The sequence below is a fragment of the Hydra vulgaris genome, chromosome 05, assembly GCF_038396675.1.
Source record: "Hydra vulgaris chromosome 05, alternate assembly HydraT2T_AEP".
Lineage (NCBI taxonomy): Eukaryota > Metazoa > Cnidaria > Hydrozoa > Anthoathecata > Hydridae > Hydra > Hydra vulgaris.
Window position 1 is genome coordinate 29,082,501 of NC_088924.1, and position 20,000 is coordinate 29,102,500.

At 26.5% G+C, this 20,000-nt stretch overlaps 1 protein-coding gene across 2 annotated transcripts in view; it reads left to right on the forward strand.

The window, feature by feature from the left end:
* The window catches only part of LOC136080760 (phosphatidylinositol 3,4,5-trisphosphate 3-phosphatase and dual-specificity protein phosphatase PTEN-like), a 66,857-nt gene that overhangs the window by 25,580 nt on the left and 21,277 nt on the right, over positions 1-20,000 (forward strand). Inside the window, exons 4-7 of one of the 2 annotated variants that reach the window (XM_065797838.1) lie at positions 5,680-5,724; positions 14,041-14,084; positions 19,090-19,199; positions 19,351-19,458. In XM_065797838.1, coding sequence (XP_065653910.1) covers positions 5,680-5,724; positions 14,041-14,084; positions 19,090-19,199; positions 19,351-19,458 — 307 coding nt within the window. Of the gene's footprint in view, positions 1-5,679; positions 5,725-14,040; positions 14,085-19,068; positions 19,200-19,350; positions 19,459-20,000 lie in introns of both variants that reach the window. The other variant, XM_065797837.1, reaches the window with a different exon arrangement.

Genomic DNA, 20,000 nt, shown 5'->3' on the forward strand with positions numbered 1-20,000 from the left:
ATAAAAAATTCAATAGATTCATATGAACAAAATAGAACAAGTTTGGGCAGTAGTTTATTTTGGCCAAGATAAATACCTAGTTAGTTGTCTATACAGACCAAATTACTTTGTTGATATGGTAGACTTTGACAATATTTTTAAAATAGCAAGAAGATATGTTGATGTTAATGCCTTTAAAGATGTACTAATTATGGGTGATTTCAATTTCCCAGCTATTAAATGGTCAAATGGTAGTATAGCATCAACTTCAAATGACAGTAGCATAGAACATAAATTCTATAAAACTTTAAGTGATACTTTCCTCTATCAACATATAAACATACCAACTTTTCAATTGGCTAATGGCTCAACCTCAAATGTTCTAAATTTAATATTCACAACAGAATCTGGCAGTGTATATGCTATTGATCCAAGTTTTGTGCTTGGTGACATAAACAAAGGTCATCAAATTATTTACTTTAAATTCGTCTTAAAAAATAATGATAGCAGATTAGCTTGTAGTAACTTTAAGTTTTTGTATAGCAAAGCTAAATTTGATAAAATTTCTGATTTTATGTCTAATATTGATTGGGTGAAGTTGTACGAAAACAAGACAGTACAATGAGTTAATTTACTATACCACTGAAGCATGCAATTTGTTTGTTCCAACCATAGACATTTCACGAATCAAAAGCTTAGCAACTCCCTGGATTAATAACGAAATCAAGCAGTTAATAAGAAGAAAAAGAAATTTAAGATACATAAATTGTGCTCACAGATGGAATGATGTTAAACTGACCAAAGAATATAAACAGTTATGCAAATTAGTTAAAACAGAAATATACAATGCTCCACTTTTATTTGAAAAGAATCTAGTGTTAACCTCTAAACTTAATCCTAAACTGTTATATAAGTATTTAAACAGTACAAATTCAATAAAAGACTCAATAAAGGCCATGAGAATGCCTGATGGCAATTTATCCCATGAACCAAATAAAATTGTTAACTGCCTAAATAAGCATTTTCAGGATGTCTTTACTATTGAAGAAAAAGGAGATCTTCCACCTTTTTTTCTCGAATTAAATAATGCAATTTAATTTGAGGATATTGAACCTGATGATATTAGCTTTGAGTTAGTTTTATCTAAACTTAAATCACTAAAAGACAATAAATCACCTGGAGCTGATAAACTTTGTTCAATAGTCCTCAAGAATTGTGCTACATCGTTTACTTTACCACTAACTCTTATATTTAGAGAATCACTTAAAACCAGTCAACTGCCAATCCAGTTCAAGTCAGCAAATGTAACACCTATATATAAAAAAGGTGAAAAAACAGTGGCCAGCAATTATCGCCCTATTTCACTAACTTCTATTCCTTGCAAAATATTAGAATCTATTATAAGAGAAAGAATTGAAAAGCAGCTTGACGAAAACAATTTACTAATAATCCAACAGCATGGTTTTGTAAAAGGAAAGTCTTGTACCACATATTTGTTAGAGACTCATGACTTTATTTCTTCGTGCAACAGTGATGGTATACCCTCTGATGTAGTAATGCTAGACTTTGCTAAAGCTTTTGATAGTGTTCCTCACAAGAGACTCCTTGCTAAATTAAATGCATATGGTATTAATGGCTTAGTTCTAAAATGGATGGAAGCTTTTCTAAATAATATAAGACAAAGAATAGTTCTAGGTGAAGTTGTTTCTGAGTGGGTTGAAATTTTTAGTGGCGTGCCACAAGGTTCTGTTATTGGACCCTTAATGTTTATTATATACATTAATGATCTGCCAAGTAAATTAATGAATAAATGCACATTGTTTGCTGATAATACTAAGATTTTGTCCAAGGTAATTTCTGATGAGTGTACCTCAAGTCTACAGAGGGATTTAAGTTCATCATTTAAATGGACAGAAGACTGACTTTTAAAGTTTAATGTTGATAAATGTGTAGTAATGCACTATGGAGTAAACAACAAAAAGAATCCTCTATATATTATTGGCATAAAACTACCAGAATCAAACAGCGTAAAAGATCTAGGTGTAATATTTTCTAAAAATCTCAAGTGGAAAGATCAAGTTATTTCTGTAACAAATAATGCAAATAGAATGTTAGGTCAAATTAAAAAACCGTTTGCAAGATTGGACTGTCATTTACTTAAATCACTATACGTAACCTTTATTCGTCCATTTCTAGAGTTCTCAGTACCAGTATGGTCCCCGTACCAAAAAGGTGACTGTAAAGTAATTGAACAAGTTCAGCGTCGAGCCACCAAACTGATTAAATCAATTAGGTTTTTCAGTTATGAAGACCGATTAAAAGTTTTCAAATTGACAACTCTAACTAAACGAAGAGAAAGAGGTAATATGATCCAACTATTTAAACTATTTGTCTGTAAACTCCTTTAAAGCAGGATTCGACTGTTGGACAAACAACAATCAATTGAACCGGCTGTCACAGTGTGCTTAAAAGCATTCTCACTGGCCAATCCAGTTACAGCAATAAATACTAACTACTAACTATATATAAATAAATATATATATATATATATATATATATATATATATATATATATATATATGTATGTATGTATATATATATGTATAGATATATATATGCATATATATATATATATATATATGTATATATATATATATATATGTATATATATATATATATATATATATATATACACACACATATACACATGCACATATATACATATATATAAATACTCAAAGAAGTACCAGACATAATTATATATATATATATATATATATATATATATATATATATATATATATATATATATATATATATATATATATATATATATACACACACATATACACATGCACATATATACATATATATAAATACTCAAAGAAGTACCAGACATAATTATATATATATATATATATATATATATATATATATATATATATATATATATATATATATATATATATATATATATATATATATATATAAATAAAATATCTCAAATTTAAAAATATACCTTTTATACAAAAATCATATTCAGCCCAATTCATTAAACGGCTATTTTCTAAGAGTCAAAAAATAATTCAGTCTTGTAATTTATTTGTGTTAAAAGAAAAATAAATAACCTACTTTGTTTTCCTTTCTTTTGTAATGAATTTATAAAAAGATTCTCAGCGCTAATCACTAGATAAAGATAACAAATAAAGTAAATCTTATTTTAGGAAAAATATTTCAGTTTTAAAAGAACCATAACATAATTAAACTAAAATAAAAACATTTTCAATGAAAAATCACATACCAGAACCATCATTTGTACTACTTTCTGATTCTTTTTGGTCTCTTTCATTAATCCTAAATATGATTTGAATGAAATTTAAAACCTTTTAAATTAAAAAAAAATTGTTTATTCTCATAAAATCTCAAAGATCTATTTAAAAAAAAAAATGGAAAGATCATAATGGCTATTACGTGAAAAAAAATAAATATATTTTACCCTTTTGAAATGTAGAAATTTAATGACTATGGCCTAAAATAAGAAAAAAGTCAAAAAAAAATATAACAACGTAACACAAAAAATTCTTTAAAAAAAAAAAAAAAAGTAAAGTACTTTGATTCTTGAAGTCTGTTCAGTTTTAGCAAACAGATATATATTATGTATTAAAAGTGCTGTTGCCTTAGGCACTAGCACTTTTAATACATAATCATTGAGCGAAAAAAAAAGTATTAAAGTCCATTAATAGTTTAACTTAATTTTTATATATATATATTTTTTTTTTACATATTTTTTTGTTGCACAAGACATAATTTATTATCGATGACATTTATATTTCTATATTCTTATATTATATTTAATAAATATTAAAAAAAAACCAATGATAATAGACATAAATAATTCAACCTAAAATCTAATCATTCACAAATTGTTTGATATCACAAAATACTAACTAAACTATACTAACACTTTCATGCTTAAAAAATAATAATAAAATAATCAATAAAAATTAAAAGAATTTGTCTGTGTTTCTAGCGCAATTTATAAAGTATTTCTTTTATATACTGACTAAAAAAAGTTGCGAAAAAGTTGTATATCAAAAAATATTTTTATTTTCGTTATATTCTTATCTACTTTTTTTCTCGACTTGTATCAATTTTAATAGTGGAAAATAACAAACACTCTAAAAATAAGAAAACAAAAACAGTAAATATTTAGGTATATTATTTTTTTAACCACAATTTCCTTTTTTTTGATAATAAATTTTTTTTAGCTTATTTTATTTAGATTTTCTATTTCGTAAAGGCTTTTTGTAAAGGCTTCAGTGTTTTCCTTTTGAGTATTGCTGATTTATTCTCTAGTTTCTTACAGCTTTATTTTGCCACTAATTCGTAAAACGCTTTTCTATATAAAAATGTGGTAAAATTGTCTAAAAAAATTACTTTAGGCGTGGACATATAAGGTATGCAACCGCACATGCTTCCCGGAAGGCTTGTTAAATTATTTCTTTCTAACTGCAGTATTAAAGATATGCAGTATTATTTTTGAAGGCCTACACTCTTCTTTATTTCAAGTAACTTTAAGGGTACCACAAAGGTCTTTGCTTGTGTAATGTTTCTTATATATAATAAAAATCTTCTTGAAATTTTTACATCTTAAGTGCCTCTATTTGCTGATGACTCAACTTTATACTCTTGTCTTGACAAAAAATCTTCACTTTTTGATTGCTTAGAACAAGCAGCCTGGTTTTCATCTTTTTAATCTCACTTCTGCAACAGCCTAAGGCTTGCAGTGGCTTGTGGATTTAAATTCTGGGCTTAAATAAATTAGTTATGCCAAAAAAATGCACAATTTTTTTGGCATAACTAATTTATTTACTGCAAAAGAGTTTTGCAATATTGTTGGCATTCCTATATTGATAAATATCAACCCTTTTACTCTCAGACAAAATCTAAAAGCACATTGTAAATGTAATTAGACCTGCTTTATCTGCCAAGCTTGAACCACTCTCTTGAATCACTCCCATTGTTGTAAGGTTGCATTTCTTTCTTTTTTCTTCAAATACTATCATGGTCAATGCTCAAACATAAATGCTATAAAAACTTTTGTTATTCCAGTTTTTTTCCTTGCACATCAAAAATGTCTTATAACTCTTCTCCATCTTCATGTTTTCCTTTTTAATACGCCCTATAACTTTTAAAGTCTTCAGTTAACCATTTTCTAATATTTTGACCTATCCTGTATTTTAAAGTAACTCATAACTTAATAGTGGCTGCTCGCAATCTTGTTGAAAATAAATTAGAGTTTAAAAATATATAAATTTATGCCAGTATATAATAAATAGCAAATGTAAGTATAAAATTGTAATGCAAAAAGTATTAAAAATTTTTTTCTTGCCCCGGCCATCAACCCTTGCTAAATCTTATAATTTTGCTGGGGCCGGGTTTGCAAAAAGTCTCATTTTTAGCCAGGGCTGGGGCACCGGTCAATTACTACTTCAAGTATATAAACATATAATTGTATATTTTAAATATATAAACATATATTTTATAAAATGCTTCTTATTATTTTATTGATATTTATAAACTCTTAATGATCAATTTTATAGATATTTATAAACTCTTAATGATCAATTTTATAGATATTTATAAACTCTTAATGATCAATTTTATAGATATTTATAAACTCCTAATGATCAATTTTAGGTTTCTTGAACAAAAGCATAAAGACAAGTACAAAGTTTATAATCTGTAAGTTTAAATTTTTTTTGTAATTTTTTTTGTAAGAACTAAGCTCTCCTAAAGTTTTGATTTTCTATAATTTTATGACATACAAATGATATTCTTTGATTTTATGATATAGGATAGGGAAGAAACTCAATTTGTTTAATAACATTTAAAAGAATTTTATTTCAAATTCATAGACATCAATTTGTTTAAAGAATCTTTTACTTAAAAGTATTTCTTGTTAATTTATTAAAAATATTTTGTCTTCAAAAACATTGCTCGTTCATACACTAATAATGTTGTTTGTCTTTTCATCAAAACATTGCTTGTTCATTCACTAATAATGTTGTTTGTCTTCTCATCAAAAACATTGCTTGTTCATTCACTAATAATGTTGTTTGTCTTCTTATTTTTAATCAGTAACTTTATAATATTATCTAGTTGTTTGTGTTTTCTTAAGTTGCTATCTAATAATAAATTATTAAATTGAGCTATAATTAAATTTTTTTTGGACACAACTGTCAATCCAAATTAAAACCTCATTGGTGTCTAAATACTTTATACATTATTTATTGATAAAGAAGAAAACAATAATACAGGCAGTTTGGTCACCAATAATCTTGGTCTGTACATATTTCTTTTGTTGAGCAATTGTAAACAATATACTTATAAACAATGTAGTTAAGTTTATTTAAAAAATATAAGCAACTGGTTTAGTTAAATACCAGTATATATATATATATATATATATATATATATATATATATATATATATATATATATATATATATATATATATATATATATATATATATATATATATATATTATATATATATATATATATATATATATATATATATATATATACAGTCTTGGCCATAAGTTTGGAACCGATTAGGTTTTTTGATATAATTACACTTTTTATACCCAAAATATCAACAAAAACTTTTGAAATCATTTTTATTTTAAATATTATATACAAGTAAATATTCTGTCATGTAAAAAATGGTATCAGTATTTTGAATAATGTCCTTTGGCACCCAGTACTGCTGCTATTCTCGCTGGCATTGAATCGGACAATTTCGCGCAGTATTCTGGGGTTATGGCAGTTGTCCATACACGCTTGATGGCATCAATCAGAGACTTCTCTGACGTTGGATTTGTGGCAGCAACCTTCTGCTTAATCATTGTCCACATGTTTTCTATTGGGTTTAGGTCAGGACTTGAGCCAGGCCATGGACCCAAGACTTCGATATGTTTCTGTCTTAGCCAGTTGGTTACAACTGCTGCTCTGTGGCAGGGTGCACCATCATGCTGAAATACCTTGCATTTCAGAATGTTCATGTGAGTGTTCAACTTTTCCTTTAATATCCCAAGGTAAACTTGAGCATTGATGGTTGTATTCTTTGGCATGAACCATATGCCACCTCGACCTGATGCCGAGAAACTTGCCCACACCATAACGGTAGGTGCCTGCTTCACAGTGGGAACAACATACCTGATGTTGTATCTTTGTTTTGCAGGTCTCCTGACATGTCTGATATATGAGGCAAACTGAGAAAAAGTTGACTCATCTGAAAACATAGTTTTTTTCCAGTCTTGTGCAGTCCAGTCTTTGTACTTGCGACAGAATGTCAAGCGGTCACGGATATTCTTTTTACTTAACATGGCTTTCTTTGCTGGACGACATGATGGCAGCTTGAATTCCTTCAAAAGGCGTCTTCTGATTGTTCTTGTACTGGCAGGAAGTGATGAATTTACTGCTATCTGGAGAGATGACCATGTTGGATTTGCAGCAGCAAGCCGATGTATCACCCGATCCGTTGTGGCAGAAGTTATGCGAGGTCGTCCAGACCTCTTTCTGGATTCCAGAGTGCCCAACTGCTTTGCTCTTGCAATGCCTTTGGTGACAGCAGACTTAGATATGTGCAGTATACCAGCTATTTTACTGTGAGAATAATTCTGCTGGTGTAGGATCATCATCTGTGCCCTTTTCTCCTTCGACAATTCAATACTTCTAGTCATTTTACGCACTGTACATGTTAATGTAGAATACTTACTGCTAATAATATAAATAATTATAAATTAATAGATCTATTTTTATGAATAGTATATATTATTGAATGATAATTTGCAAACATTTATACAAATAAAGCGATTTATTTGCATATTTTTACTTCTTATATAACAATAAAAGGATAAATTAATTAATTTTATACTTATAAGAAGTTAAGCCTTACCTTTCGCACTGATATGCAGTTAATATATATGTAAATCAGCTAATTAATTGATTAAAATATAATGTATAGTTTGTTAATATAAGTAAGTATATTTCAACATTAGTTCAACCGAATATTAGTTCAGGTAAACATTAGTTCAAGGGAACGATAGTTTAGGCATTGAACAGTGTATAATGCAGCTTAATGAGGGTCATATTGTTCACGATGCTCTGCTGCGGTGTAAAGTTACACGATTCACGTTTTGCAACGATTAAGAAGTCGCGAAGGCATTTAACTATGCAACTGATGCTGCATAAACACGATGCTGCAGCAGTTAAATGCCGTACGCGTCATAGAAACGTTCCTATGAGAAAAAAATTCATCGGTTCCAAACTTATGGCCAAGACTGTATATATATATATATATATATATATATATATATATATATATATATATATATATATATATATATATATATATATATATATATATATATATATATATATATATATATATATATATATATATATATATATATATATATATATACTGGTATTTAACTAAACCAGTTGCTTATATTTTTTTATATATAATACACACATAAATTTGTTTGTCTTAAGTATCTTCCACTTTTTTCTTGAATTATTTTTTTTACAAAAAGTATTATAAATATAAATTTTTTATTATTGTATGTAAATTTTTACTTGAATGATTCTAAAAAAAATTTTCACATTTTTTCTTTAAATCTTTAAGGCATAAATATTAGAGATTCTAAAACTTTTTGGCTCATAAACTGTTGAAGGTTTTTTTAGATAAAATAATTATATAATGCCATAAAAAAATGTTTTTTTTATTTTAAAGTAAAATGGCTTAATGAAAAACATTGGTTGCGGAAAAAAAAGATACTAATATGATTTGCAATTATTTTTCTAAAGATGATAAATGAGAGAAGCTGCTTTAACATCTCACATAAAAAGTGCTCATACAGAAGCAGAGTTGTTAACAAGGCCAAAAATAGCAAGGCCAAGCCCACATGCTCCAAGCCCAAAATTTTCAAGACCAAAAGTTTCAAGGCCAAGAGTAACCAAGTGAAGGCCAAGAGCAAGAGTTTCAAGGCCAAAGACTTTAATTTTGGCCATTTATTTACAAAAATACAGATAGCAAGTGTTGTGGTTAGACCAAGGTTATGCGCGGAATTCGACTAAGTCAATAAAAAAGTATATTTAGAGATTTTATGAAAGCAGAAAACAAAAACACATAAAAATAAAGAGCTAAAAGTTTTTAAAGTTCTAATTTTTAATATTGTTTCATTGTGTACAGTTTTTTTAGCAAAAAATCTTGTTGATTAAATTCTTCTTTAAATCTTGTTTGAAAAAATGATTTGTTCTATTGTATGAAAAATAGCAAAAAAATTTTATTTTTTATTTTTTGGTAAAGGGCTTTAGAATCTGAGGTGTCAAAGTGGTTTCTGGTATTGTTCTTGTGACTTGACTATCAAAATGAACTATTGCTTATTGGTTCAAAAAATGGATTTTATAAATTAATTTAATAAAAGAAACTATTAAATATTCATTACTAACAATTTTTTTTAAACAGATTTCGATAAGTTGAATAAAAACAGTATAAATAAATAAAAAAAATACTTTATAATAAATTATGATTTAAATATAATAAAGACTATTTTAGTTCAAAAAACCTTTAAAATTCTGTTTTTAATTTTAAAAAAATCACATCTTCGCTAATTATATTTCAGTAAATAGAATGTTAAGATATGAAACAGATAATCTATTATTTGAGGTGCAACTGCCAGTTGGACTAGTTGTGATGCAATGTATCATGTATTTATGAGAAATTATCTCAAATATTTATATTAAACATATTTTATAATTTTACAGAAACTTTCTTAAAAAATAAAAACAAAAGAATAAAGCAGCTTTAACAGCAACATACACAATGTGTCATCACATCCTTGACAAAGAGAGTTGTCAAGGATGTGACTGGTCTCAGAGAAAATAAAATAAAAACTTTTAGCTATATAAGGACAGATTAGCCAAACTGTTTGATATATCTGCTTGCCAATGCTGCTATGTCAAAGTTAATATGGTACTAGTTATGGAGCAAATTTTACTGGAAGATACCAGGAGTGAACTCAAAATTAACTTTTAGATCAAAAGATAAAAAAGACAAAACTGCAGAGTATTCGAAACAAACAGAGCTCAAACCTTAATGATATAATGCCACTAGATTCTATCATTTCTGCTACACCTAAGACATCAGCTGTACTTGAAGATATTGGCATTGTTTCACATGATGACAAAACATATTTTATTGACCAGATTTACTTCAACTTCACTAACCTGAAAGTTTGTGAAGTTCAAGTAAAGGCGTTGTACTTTGATGGTAAAAATGACTGAACTTTCAATAAAAAGAGAACTATAGTGATGGAAAAGCACATACCTTTGATTCAGAAATCTATGATGAGGTTTTTTGAGATACTGCTCTTTTTTAGCAAAACAGCTGAAGCATTGAAATCTCTAATTCTATAGGATTCTAAAGAACACAATATCATTTTGGATGATTTGCTAGTGCTAGGCTGTGATGGAGTTAATGTAAACACTGAAAGCAAAAGTGGTGTTATAAAGTTGGTTAAAACTTTAATGGCATCTACAATGGGTAATTTGTTTGCTACATGCAAATGAGCTTCCACTGCATCATTTGTTTGTGGAGTTAAATGGACCAAATCTGGTTCTAGATACTATTCAGGCTCTACCAGAAAGTCTCTTGTAACTTGTGAGATTTTATAGGTTTGTTGATTTTCAATCTATAAACCATAAATGCCACAAATTCGAGAAATATGTGAAATATGTTTTTGAAAAACTTGTCCATTATACTAAGATTTATCTAAAAATAAAAATGTTACACTAAATGGTTCATATTTAATACCTGTTGTTATTTGTTACTATTTTTGCAAGTTACTAAAAAGGTTTGGTAATAAACAGTAAGTTAAATTTTTTATTCATACTAAATTACATTCATATGAAATATTCAAAAAAAAGTCGCAATTGATTTACTTGTTTGACCATACATCCTTATATAAATCTTTGAAAAGTATGAAATAGTGTTATGAAAATACAGGGTTTAAATTATTTTTATTCAGGCTTTAAGAGAAATTAATTGCTTTAAACTATTAATTGAGACGCTTTTAAAATGAAAAACTATTTGGTTATTTATTTAAAAGCGTCTTTTAGATTATTATAAGACCCTTATAATAGTTTTAAATTGTTATGAGACCCTTAAAATAATTTTAAATTATAATATTATATAACCACCCATATAATATTTTGTTTTGACAACTTGGCTATGACACTTTGTATATTTTGATAATTTATGTGTTTTCAAAATGCGCTGAAAAACCAAACTAAACTGAAGAGAAAATTAAAAATAAACTAACGTGTAAACAGTCAAATTTTTAACGGTTTTTATTTTTTAATTTTTTTTGTGCACTGATTCATTTATTGTTTCTGTTTTAGAGCCCACTCTCTGTAGCTGCTGCTGTCAAAGTTTTATGAAAATATTCTTACTATTTTGTAATCTACATCAAAATGAATCGTGAAAGTTTGATTGATCGTGTGTATAGGTATTGTGATTCACATTTCAAGGAAGGTAGAAAAGTCGTCGTAGATCATTTTTTGAAAGAAAATCACCCAAGAGCAAGAATTTACAGATACATTTCAACGTGGGAAAAAGGCAAATCAAAACTTCGTGTTGTTGGTTCTGGTCGAAAAGCTAAAATAATGACTAAAACCAATATTACCAAGTTGAAAAGCATGATTGATGGTCATTCTGGCATTTCCACCCGACAAATTGCTCGAAAGCTCAAGTGCAGCCAATCTCATGTTGTGTATACAATTCAGCAACACAAATATTGTTTTACTGAAAAAAACAGACCATTCCAGCCTGTACTCCTGAGCAAGTGTCCAAGTTACAAACATGTTGTGGCAGATTGTGTAGAAAATTTTATGGGTGTGATTTCATAATTGATGATGAATCATACTTTACATTTTCTCACTCTAATAAGAACTCAAACGTTGGGTATTGGTCAAGCAATTGAAAAGCAGTTTCTTGTGGTATGAAATATAAGTCCAAGGCAAAGTTTGAAAAGAAAACTCTTGTATGGTTAGCAATTTCACCTCGAGGCATCTCAACACCCTATTTTGTTTCTGTGGGCCTTGCTGTCAAACAAAATGTGTATTTGAAAGAGTGCATTATCAAAAGACTGATGCCTTCTATTAAAAAGTATCATCTTGAGGGTAATTTTGTGTTTTGGCCTGACTAGGCTTTGGCGCATTATGCTAAATCAGTGACATGCTACTTGATCGCAAAAAACATCACTTTTGTACAAAAAGTGATAATCATCCTGCAGTACAACTTCAAAAATAAATTATGTGATTATAAATCTATGAGCTGTTTTTTATTTTATCAAAAAATATTAATCCTGTGCAAAGTTAGAGTGTTTCAAAAAAAATCTCAAATTTTACTGTTCACCCGTTATAAACTGAAAAAAGAAAAAAAATCTTAAAGAATGATAAAACAATTAAAGGATAAACCAGTAAAAATAAAAACGTAAAATAGATAACCTAATAATTTAAATATAGTTTAAAGCTAATAATTTCTTTCAAACTGCAACATTAGCGTAGCGCTTCAAATGGTATAATATTAATTAATGGCATAATATGTTTACAAGACTGTTAGTTTGGTATTGGATCATTTTTTTTAAATATTTTTTTGCTTAGTAGACATAAGTTTTAAGACATAAATTTTAAGACATAAATTTTGCTTAGTAGACATAAGAAAATATCATAGTTTTAAATTTTTAAGTAATTAAGTTTCAAAGTAATTTTTATTTTAGTTTTTACTTTTATTCTGGCTTACTCCCAACAAGGCTGCAAGCAAATATTAGGTTGGGAGTTACTATAAAAAAAAAAAGAATCAAGTTAAAAACAAAGGAATCAGTTGACAGAAGACTTAAAAAGCTTTAGGTTGTATGACTCAGTAAATCATGAAGTGGCAGAGAGTTCCAAGGGTTAAAATGCGGGAGGAAGAACTAGATAAATAAAAGTTTTTAGAATATGCAGGGACAGATACAGTATAAAAATTAGACTCTGCTGCATGACAAGTCAAGCAAGAAAAAGTTTTAGTTGATGAAATTAGAGATGATAGCTCCTTTGAGCAGCAACCATGTTAGTATTTGTAGAAAAGAGTGACCAGATAGTATTTGCAGATAGAGCGGATCCAACTGTGTTTAAAATGCATTTTTGCAAGCACAATAAAGTGAAGCAACCTTAGCAAATGTTAATTTGCTAAGGTTGCTTCAATTATATATATGGTTTCCATGAGGGGTCAGAAGTGAATATAATATATATATATATATATATATATATATATATATATATATATATATATATATATATATATATATATATATATATATATATATATATATATATAATCCAAAAAGATGTTATGAAGAGGGCTCAGTGAGAGGGTTGCTATTCATTAATATAAGAATGTTAATAGTATTGCGATAGTTGTTTGCAACTGATTTTGTTGGAGTTAAAATTCACAATCCACTACAAGCCCAAATCTGTTCCAGAAGTGAGATCAGATTCAAGATCAGCTGTCTTTTCTAAGTGATCAAAAAGAAAATATTAGTCTTAGATTAAATAATTTTAAAACTTCGATCTTTTCTAAATTCCAAGTGAACACTTTTAAATTAAAATAAAGACATATATTAATTTTTTTTTTTAGTCTTTATTTCTCTTTTCAGTTTTTGTTTCTCTGTTCAGTTTATGATTTGTTTATTTTTAATCTTAGTCTAAGTTTACATTTGTTTATTGCGCACATTTTTTGCTTTTTATCATTTTTTAAAGCCATTATAATCATTTTACAGTTTTAACCATCTAGTTTTTACAATTTTTTATTATCTTTATCATTTTATATCACACTGTCAGTTTTTATTACCTATAATTAACATTTATTTTACTGTTATATTTACCTCTTACAGTGTATTTGATTGCATGAAATGAATGTATTGCATGTTTTACTAATAATAATTTTAGCTGTAAAGAAAAGTATTATGAGCCAGAAAAGTTCAATAGCAGAGGTATTATATTAGAACTTTTTTTTTTATTTGTAGTGTATTTAGATTTAATTACTTTTTCTTTTGTAATACTTTTATTTGAATGGATTTATGGGGTTTGAAGGAATAATGGGAAAACAGCATTGCTTGGAAACCCAGCAAATATTTATAGGTTTGGAAACCCTAGATCAGTTGTTGGGTTTTCAACACACATGGGTCAGGAGAACACCAACAAAAGCCAAAGAAAACTTGTATCTGACTGCAGATTATTTAATTAATAATCTTCCACAATATCAATTTGCTTCATTTTTAAATACCTCTGAAGCTTAATTGTAGCAGATTTACTTGTGTTTAGATCCTTGACTTTTTATCATTAACTCATATATTGCCTTCAAAAATGTGTTTCACAATTATTACTCTGATAATAATAATTTCCTCTTAAAATTTTTAAAATTTAATTTGTATATAAAAAATTTCATAAAAACATAATTTTATCAAACAATTTAATTTATATTATACTTTTTAATTATTTTCTTAAGAAATGATTAAAATTTGTTTCTTAAACATATATGTAATTAAAAATAAACTACATTTGTGCATTTTTGATATTCAATCAACAGCAATTAATCAACAGTTAATTTTATTAACATTGTTGTATTTACCTGTTCAGAAGTTGATTTTGTAGATTCAGTTTTAGCATGATTAAACTGGTACACCAACCTCTCATTAGAAGGAAGTTTTTTTAAACCTGCAATTGTGTACCTCAGATCAAGTAGCTACTACCAATAGTTTTTTTTTTCTAATATTCTAAAATCTTTAAGTCTTTTTTTAAGCCCAAAGTAGTTTAATAATAAAGTCTTAATATATATATATATATTATATATATATATATATATATATATATATATATATATATATATATATATATATATATATTTTTTTTTTTTTTTCTTCGATAAAGTAAAGTTATTTCAAATGTCTTAATCTAATAACTTAATTATTTCATATTTATTACTTTATTTTTACAAACTTATTTCACGGTTTCAAATCCTGTATGAATATTAAGTTTCATCTTTATTTCTTTTGTCAAAGAGATCGGAAGTCAAATTAGAACTGTGTCTTTCTGGTTTTTTGCTAGCATTGTATGTTGATACTTTACTAGCATTATATCCCATGCAACAAAAAAATTTGGGATTAGATTCCAGTCATTTGGTTTGAAAAAATTAAAATATGAACTATAAAACGTTGATTTAATATTATTTTTATTTGTTACCTTCAATTCCAAACAAATTTCTTATTCAATTTTATCTTCAGCAAGAAATTGTATTTTTTTGCTAAATTTTACCATTTACAATTTCATTATTGAATGCATGCAAGTATTGCAGTATTGAGTACAACTTTTTAAAGTCTTCTGTTATCCAATGAGCAGTAAATTACATTAAAGAGTTATTACTAGGCGAAGTCTGAATATCAATAATAATATTTATGCAATGTAGCATTCAGTGACTTTATTGCATATTAACTTAGATTTGGTCAAGATTATCATAACTCCATTTTTGTATGCACTTCTTAGGAATCTTTAAAAGTTGATTGTTTGATGGAAACTTGTTTGTTCAAAACATAATATTTTGCTTTTTCTTCTCCTTGTTTTTCTTTCTTTTTCTTTTTTTTAGTCTCTAAGGCTCATCTTTTTGTTTTATTGCAAATAAGTTCATAATGACTTATTTAATGATCAAAATTTATGGTTACAGAATTAGGTAAATTGGTAAAATTCACATATTTTTAAACATCTCTATGCCAACAAAAGTTGCTATGTGACATATATAATGATAAATATTTTTCTATATTAGATTGTTCTTCCAATAAATTTGAACTCAAATTAGAGGAAAGTATGTAATAGAATGGCAGAAGCCAGATATGAACAAACAGGTTAGTCATGTTAAAATGACTTTCTGTTTAACTGTTTTTAGCATTATATAAATATATATATATATATATATATATATATATATATATATATATATATATATATATATATATATATATATATACAGCCTGCGAAATTCAGATCAGCATTTGGCAACATCGATGCAAAAGCCGACCTATCTTTGCTATACGACAGCATACAATTGTCTACATGATTCTTTTAAAGTGTCGGCATGCAAAAATAAATATGTGTAAAAAATATATAATATTCGTTCACTATAAGTTCATAATTTATTTATTTTTATTATTTATTTTTTCAAGTTTGACAAGTTTTATTTATAAAAAATATTAATTTTTTTACAATTCATTTTTAATTTTTTCTTAAATTTATTGAAGCATAGCAAGGTTATTCATTTAAAAGTTAATAATAATTATTTTTCAAATGTCGATTGCTCTCACGCTTTTTTACTCTTTTTTTAATATTATTGTCTAATGCTCTGTCTAAAGGGTTTATAAAGCAATGTTTTCATAATTAATTTATCATTATCCCTTTTATAACAGAAAGCAAAAAATCCAAATAAATTTTTTGCACTGAAATCTTTTAAAATTTACAGGCTATATATATATATATATTTATATATATATATATATATATATATATATATATATATATATATATATATATATATGTATATATATATACATAAATAAATATATATATATATATATGTATATATATATATAAATAAATATATATATATATATATATATATATATATATATATATATATATATGAATTGTTGCATTTGAGAGTACGGAAGGTAAAAAATGATTCTTTTGACAACAAATACGTCACTTTTAATTACTTTTGACTTTCATCCAACATTTCTATGTTGTCATAAAGTTAAAACCATTAATTTAATTAGAATTTAATCGATTTTTAAAAAACCGCAAAAGCACAAATTTAATTGACCAGAATGTTTTTCAAAGCATTCTGAGTGTTTTTAAAACATTCTTAATGATTTTAATAATATAAACAATGTTTTTATTTTTATTTTTTAATAAAATGTTTTTATTATTATTATTTTTTTACTGTAAATTATGTGTGAAGTGTTGCTACATGAACTATCTTATAGCCTGCTGCTACAAGGGAGTGTTGCTACATTGACTATCTTATAGCCTGACTCACAATGGAGTGCTGCTACATTGACTATCTTATAGCCTGACTTGCAAAGAAGTACTGCTATATCGACTGAGGGTTTGGTTGGGGTAGGCAGTCTATCAAGTAATAAAAAAAAAAATTCCAGTGTTGCATTTTAATTTTTTTTGTGTCAACAAAATACGGAAAAACTTTTTGACAACCAGTTAGGAGTTTTATATATATATATTTATATATACATATATATATTTATATTTATATATATATATTTATATATATATTTATATTTATATATATATATTTATATTTATATATATATATTTATATATGCATATATATATATATTTATATATATATAATTTAAATATAATATAAATATAAGTTATTTTGTATTATTTATATATATATAATTATATATTTACAATAATATAAAATGAATTAGTTTTTTTATAAATATACTTTTTTTTTAAAGGATATTAAATAAAAATCACAATATTTTAGGAATTATTTTAGGTGTCTTGTTGAATATTTGGCATATTACATGAACATGAAATCTGAGAAATTAAACAATTTTCACATATATCAGCCTGGCGCCTGTCATAATGTAAGGTTTATGGCCCATGCAATATACTTTCTAATGCTCAATATGGCATCCACAGTTATTGAATATCTGACTCCTGAAAAGAAACATATTGTCTTAAGGGTAGTGTTTATTGTTGCTATTTATTTTGGACCTGCCTTTCTTAAATCAGGCAAATCAGAGCATGCTGTTCTAAATGATTTTAATGCATTCAAAATTGCTGAAACAATTAAAACAGAATGGGATTATGAAGTTGGAAACTCACTTCAGAAAAGCATGAGTAACCACACATGGTATTTGTCTCCTAAAGTTGTCGTACTATCATTAGGTGATCCTCATATGAAAGCAGATGCAAAGCGTTTAATCATTGAGAAACTTTTAAAATTTCCAGCTCCTGGGTATTCAGAGATTTCTGTAGAAGCTCCTTCTGCTGTAATTGTTACCAGTGATAGTCGGTTAGAAGATTTAATTATGAAGTTGGCTTTTTTTTATACTTACAGGTGACACCGAATCTGTTCAAGAGTGCCATACTTCAAGTGATTTTTTAGAGCTAGATTCATAAACACATTTCACTCAGTTAGTTTGCAATCGTAGTGTGACCAACGACTATGTAGAAAGAAATATTAGTTTAATTGAAAACTTTGTTCACAGTTCCCACAATGATGATCAGAGACAGAACATTCTTTTGGTAGTCAGGAAGCAAAGAAAATTAATAACAAAGATATGTCACTTTAGGAACTGGTAAAGCTGAAACCTAGAGTTGAAAAATTAATGTTAAATGATAGCTAACTGTATGAAACTATAAAAAGTTTTTTTTTTTCTTCTAAGATCAAACAAAAGTTTAGTTATAAACATATTTTAACCTGTAAAAATGACATAAAGTTCAGCCGATCCTCAAATTTAAAAAATTACATGTAGCACTTCCAACGAACAAAAATAAGTGAAATTTTGTATTTAGACTAACTGAATGTTGTAGAACATGATAAGCAATTGCGGTTATTGATTTTTGTAAAATTTCATTTTTCCACCCTATTTTGTGTCGCCCTAATAAATACAATCATTTTTAATTTAATTAACCGTTAATTTTTACAATTTTTGTGGTTTTTATTTTGAATTGAAATAATAAAAAGCATTTAGTTTCAACTAATTAGAGTAAGTTTATCAAAAATTATGCTTTAAAATCCAAAAAATAGTTATGGCTTCTAACTTTCTTTGGTAATAGTTTCAACTATAATGAAAGAAGAATATATGACACTGCCTGTAAATTTAGTCTTAAAATACTTGGTATTGTTAAAATATAATTTTTGAAATGTTTAAAGTTTTTAAAAAATCTCACATCTAGTTTCTTTGTTTGGCTTTAAAGATCATTGTCCACCACCATTTGAATTGATTGAAAATTGTTGTGTTGATATGGATAATTGGTTGACTAAAGATGTTGAAAATGTTGCAATAGTTCACTGCAAAGCTGGAAAGGTAAAACAAATGTTATTTTAAAATTTGATTTAATTTATATACTTTATGTTTTTTTGTAAAGAAATAGATGTATACAACTATATTTAAAAAGATAAAAATACATATATTTTTAGTTGCCGGAAAACAGATATAACAACATCTTTTTTCATAGGGACGCACAGGCGTAATGATATGTGCATATTTATCGTATAAAGGTTTCTATGACAATGCAAAAGATGCAATGGAATATTATGCAATAACTCGAACTGAAAACAAAAAAGTTTGTACTTTTTTTATTTGATTTTATTGATAAAGACATTAAACAGTGATTTTGAATATTGAGTAATCTGTATAACTTTAGTTCCATACATTGTAGTACAGTGTACCTATCATATTGTTTTTTTTATTGAGCAAACCATGTGTATTTTAACTAATAGTCATCTTAACTAATATAGAAACATGTGTTTGATAAGTTTTAGCTTTATGTTATATAGATAAGAAGTAAAAGTTTAATAAAACAAAGACACAAAGTCAAATAAACATTTAATTGTTTTTAAACCTTTATTTTTTTAATTTAAAGTTCTGATTTATATAAAATACTCATATATTGTATATATTTTTAATCTTATATATATTTCTTATATTTTATACTTATGATAGTTATATATTTTATTTTATAGTTACACTATTTCATTCTCATGGTAGCTTTTTTTTTTTTTTACATGGTAGCCCTTTTTTATAATTTTTATAGCACACAATATTTTTAAAAATACAAAAACATATTTGTTTATATATTATATTTATAGTTTATTTGTATATACA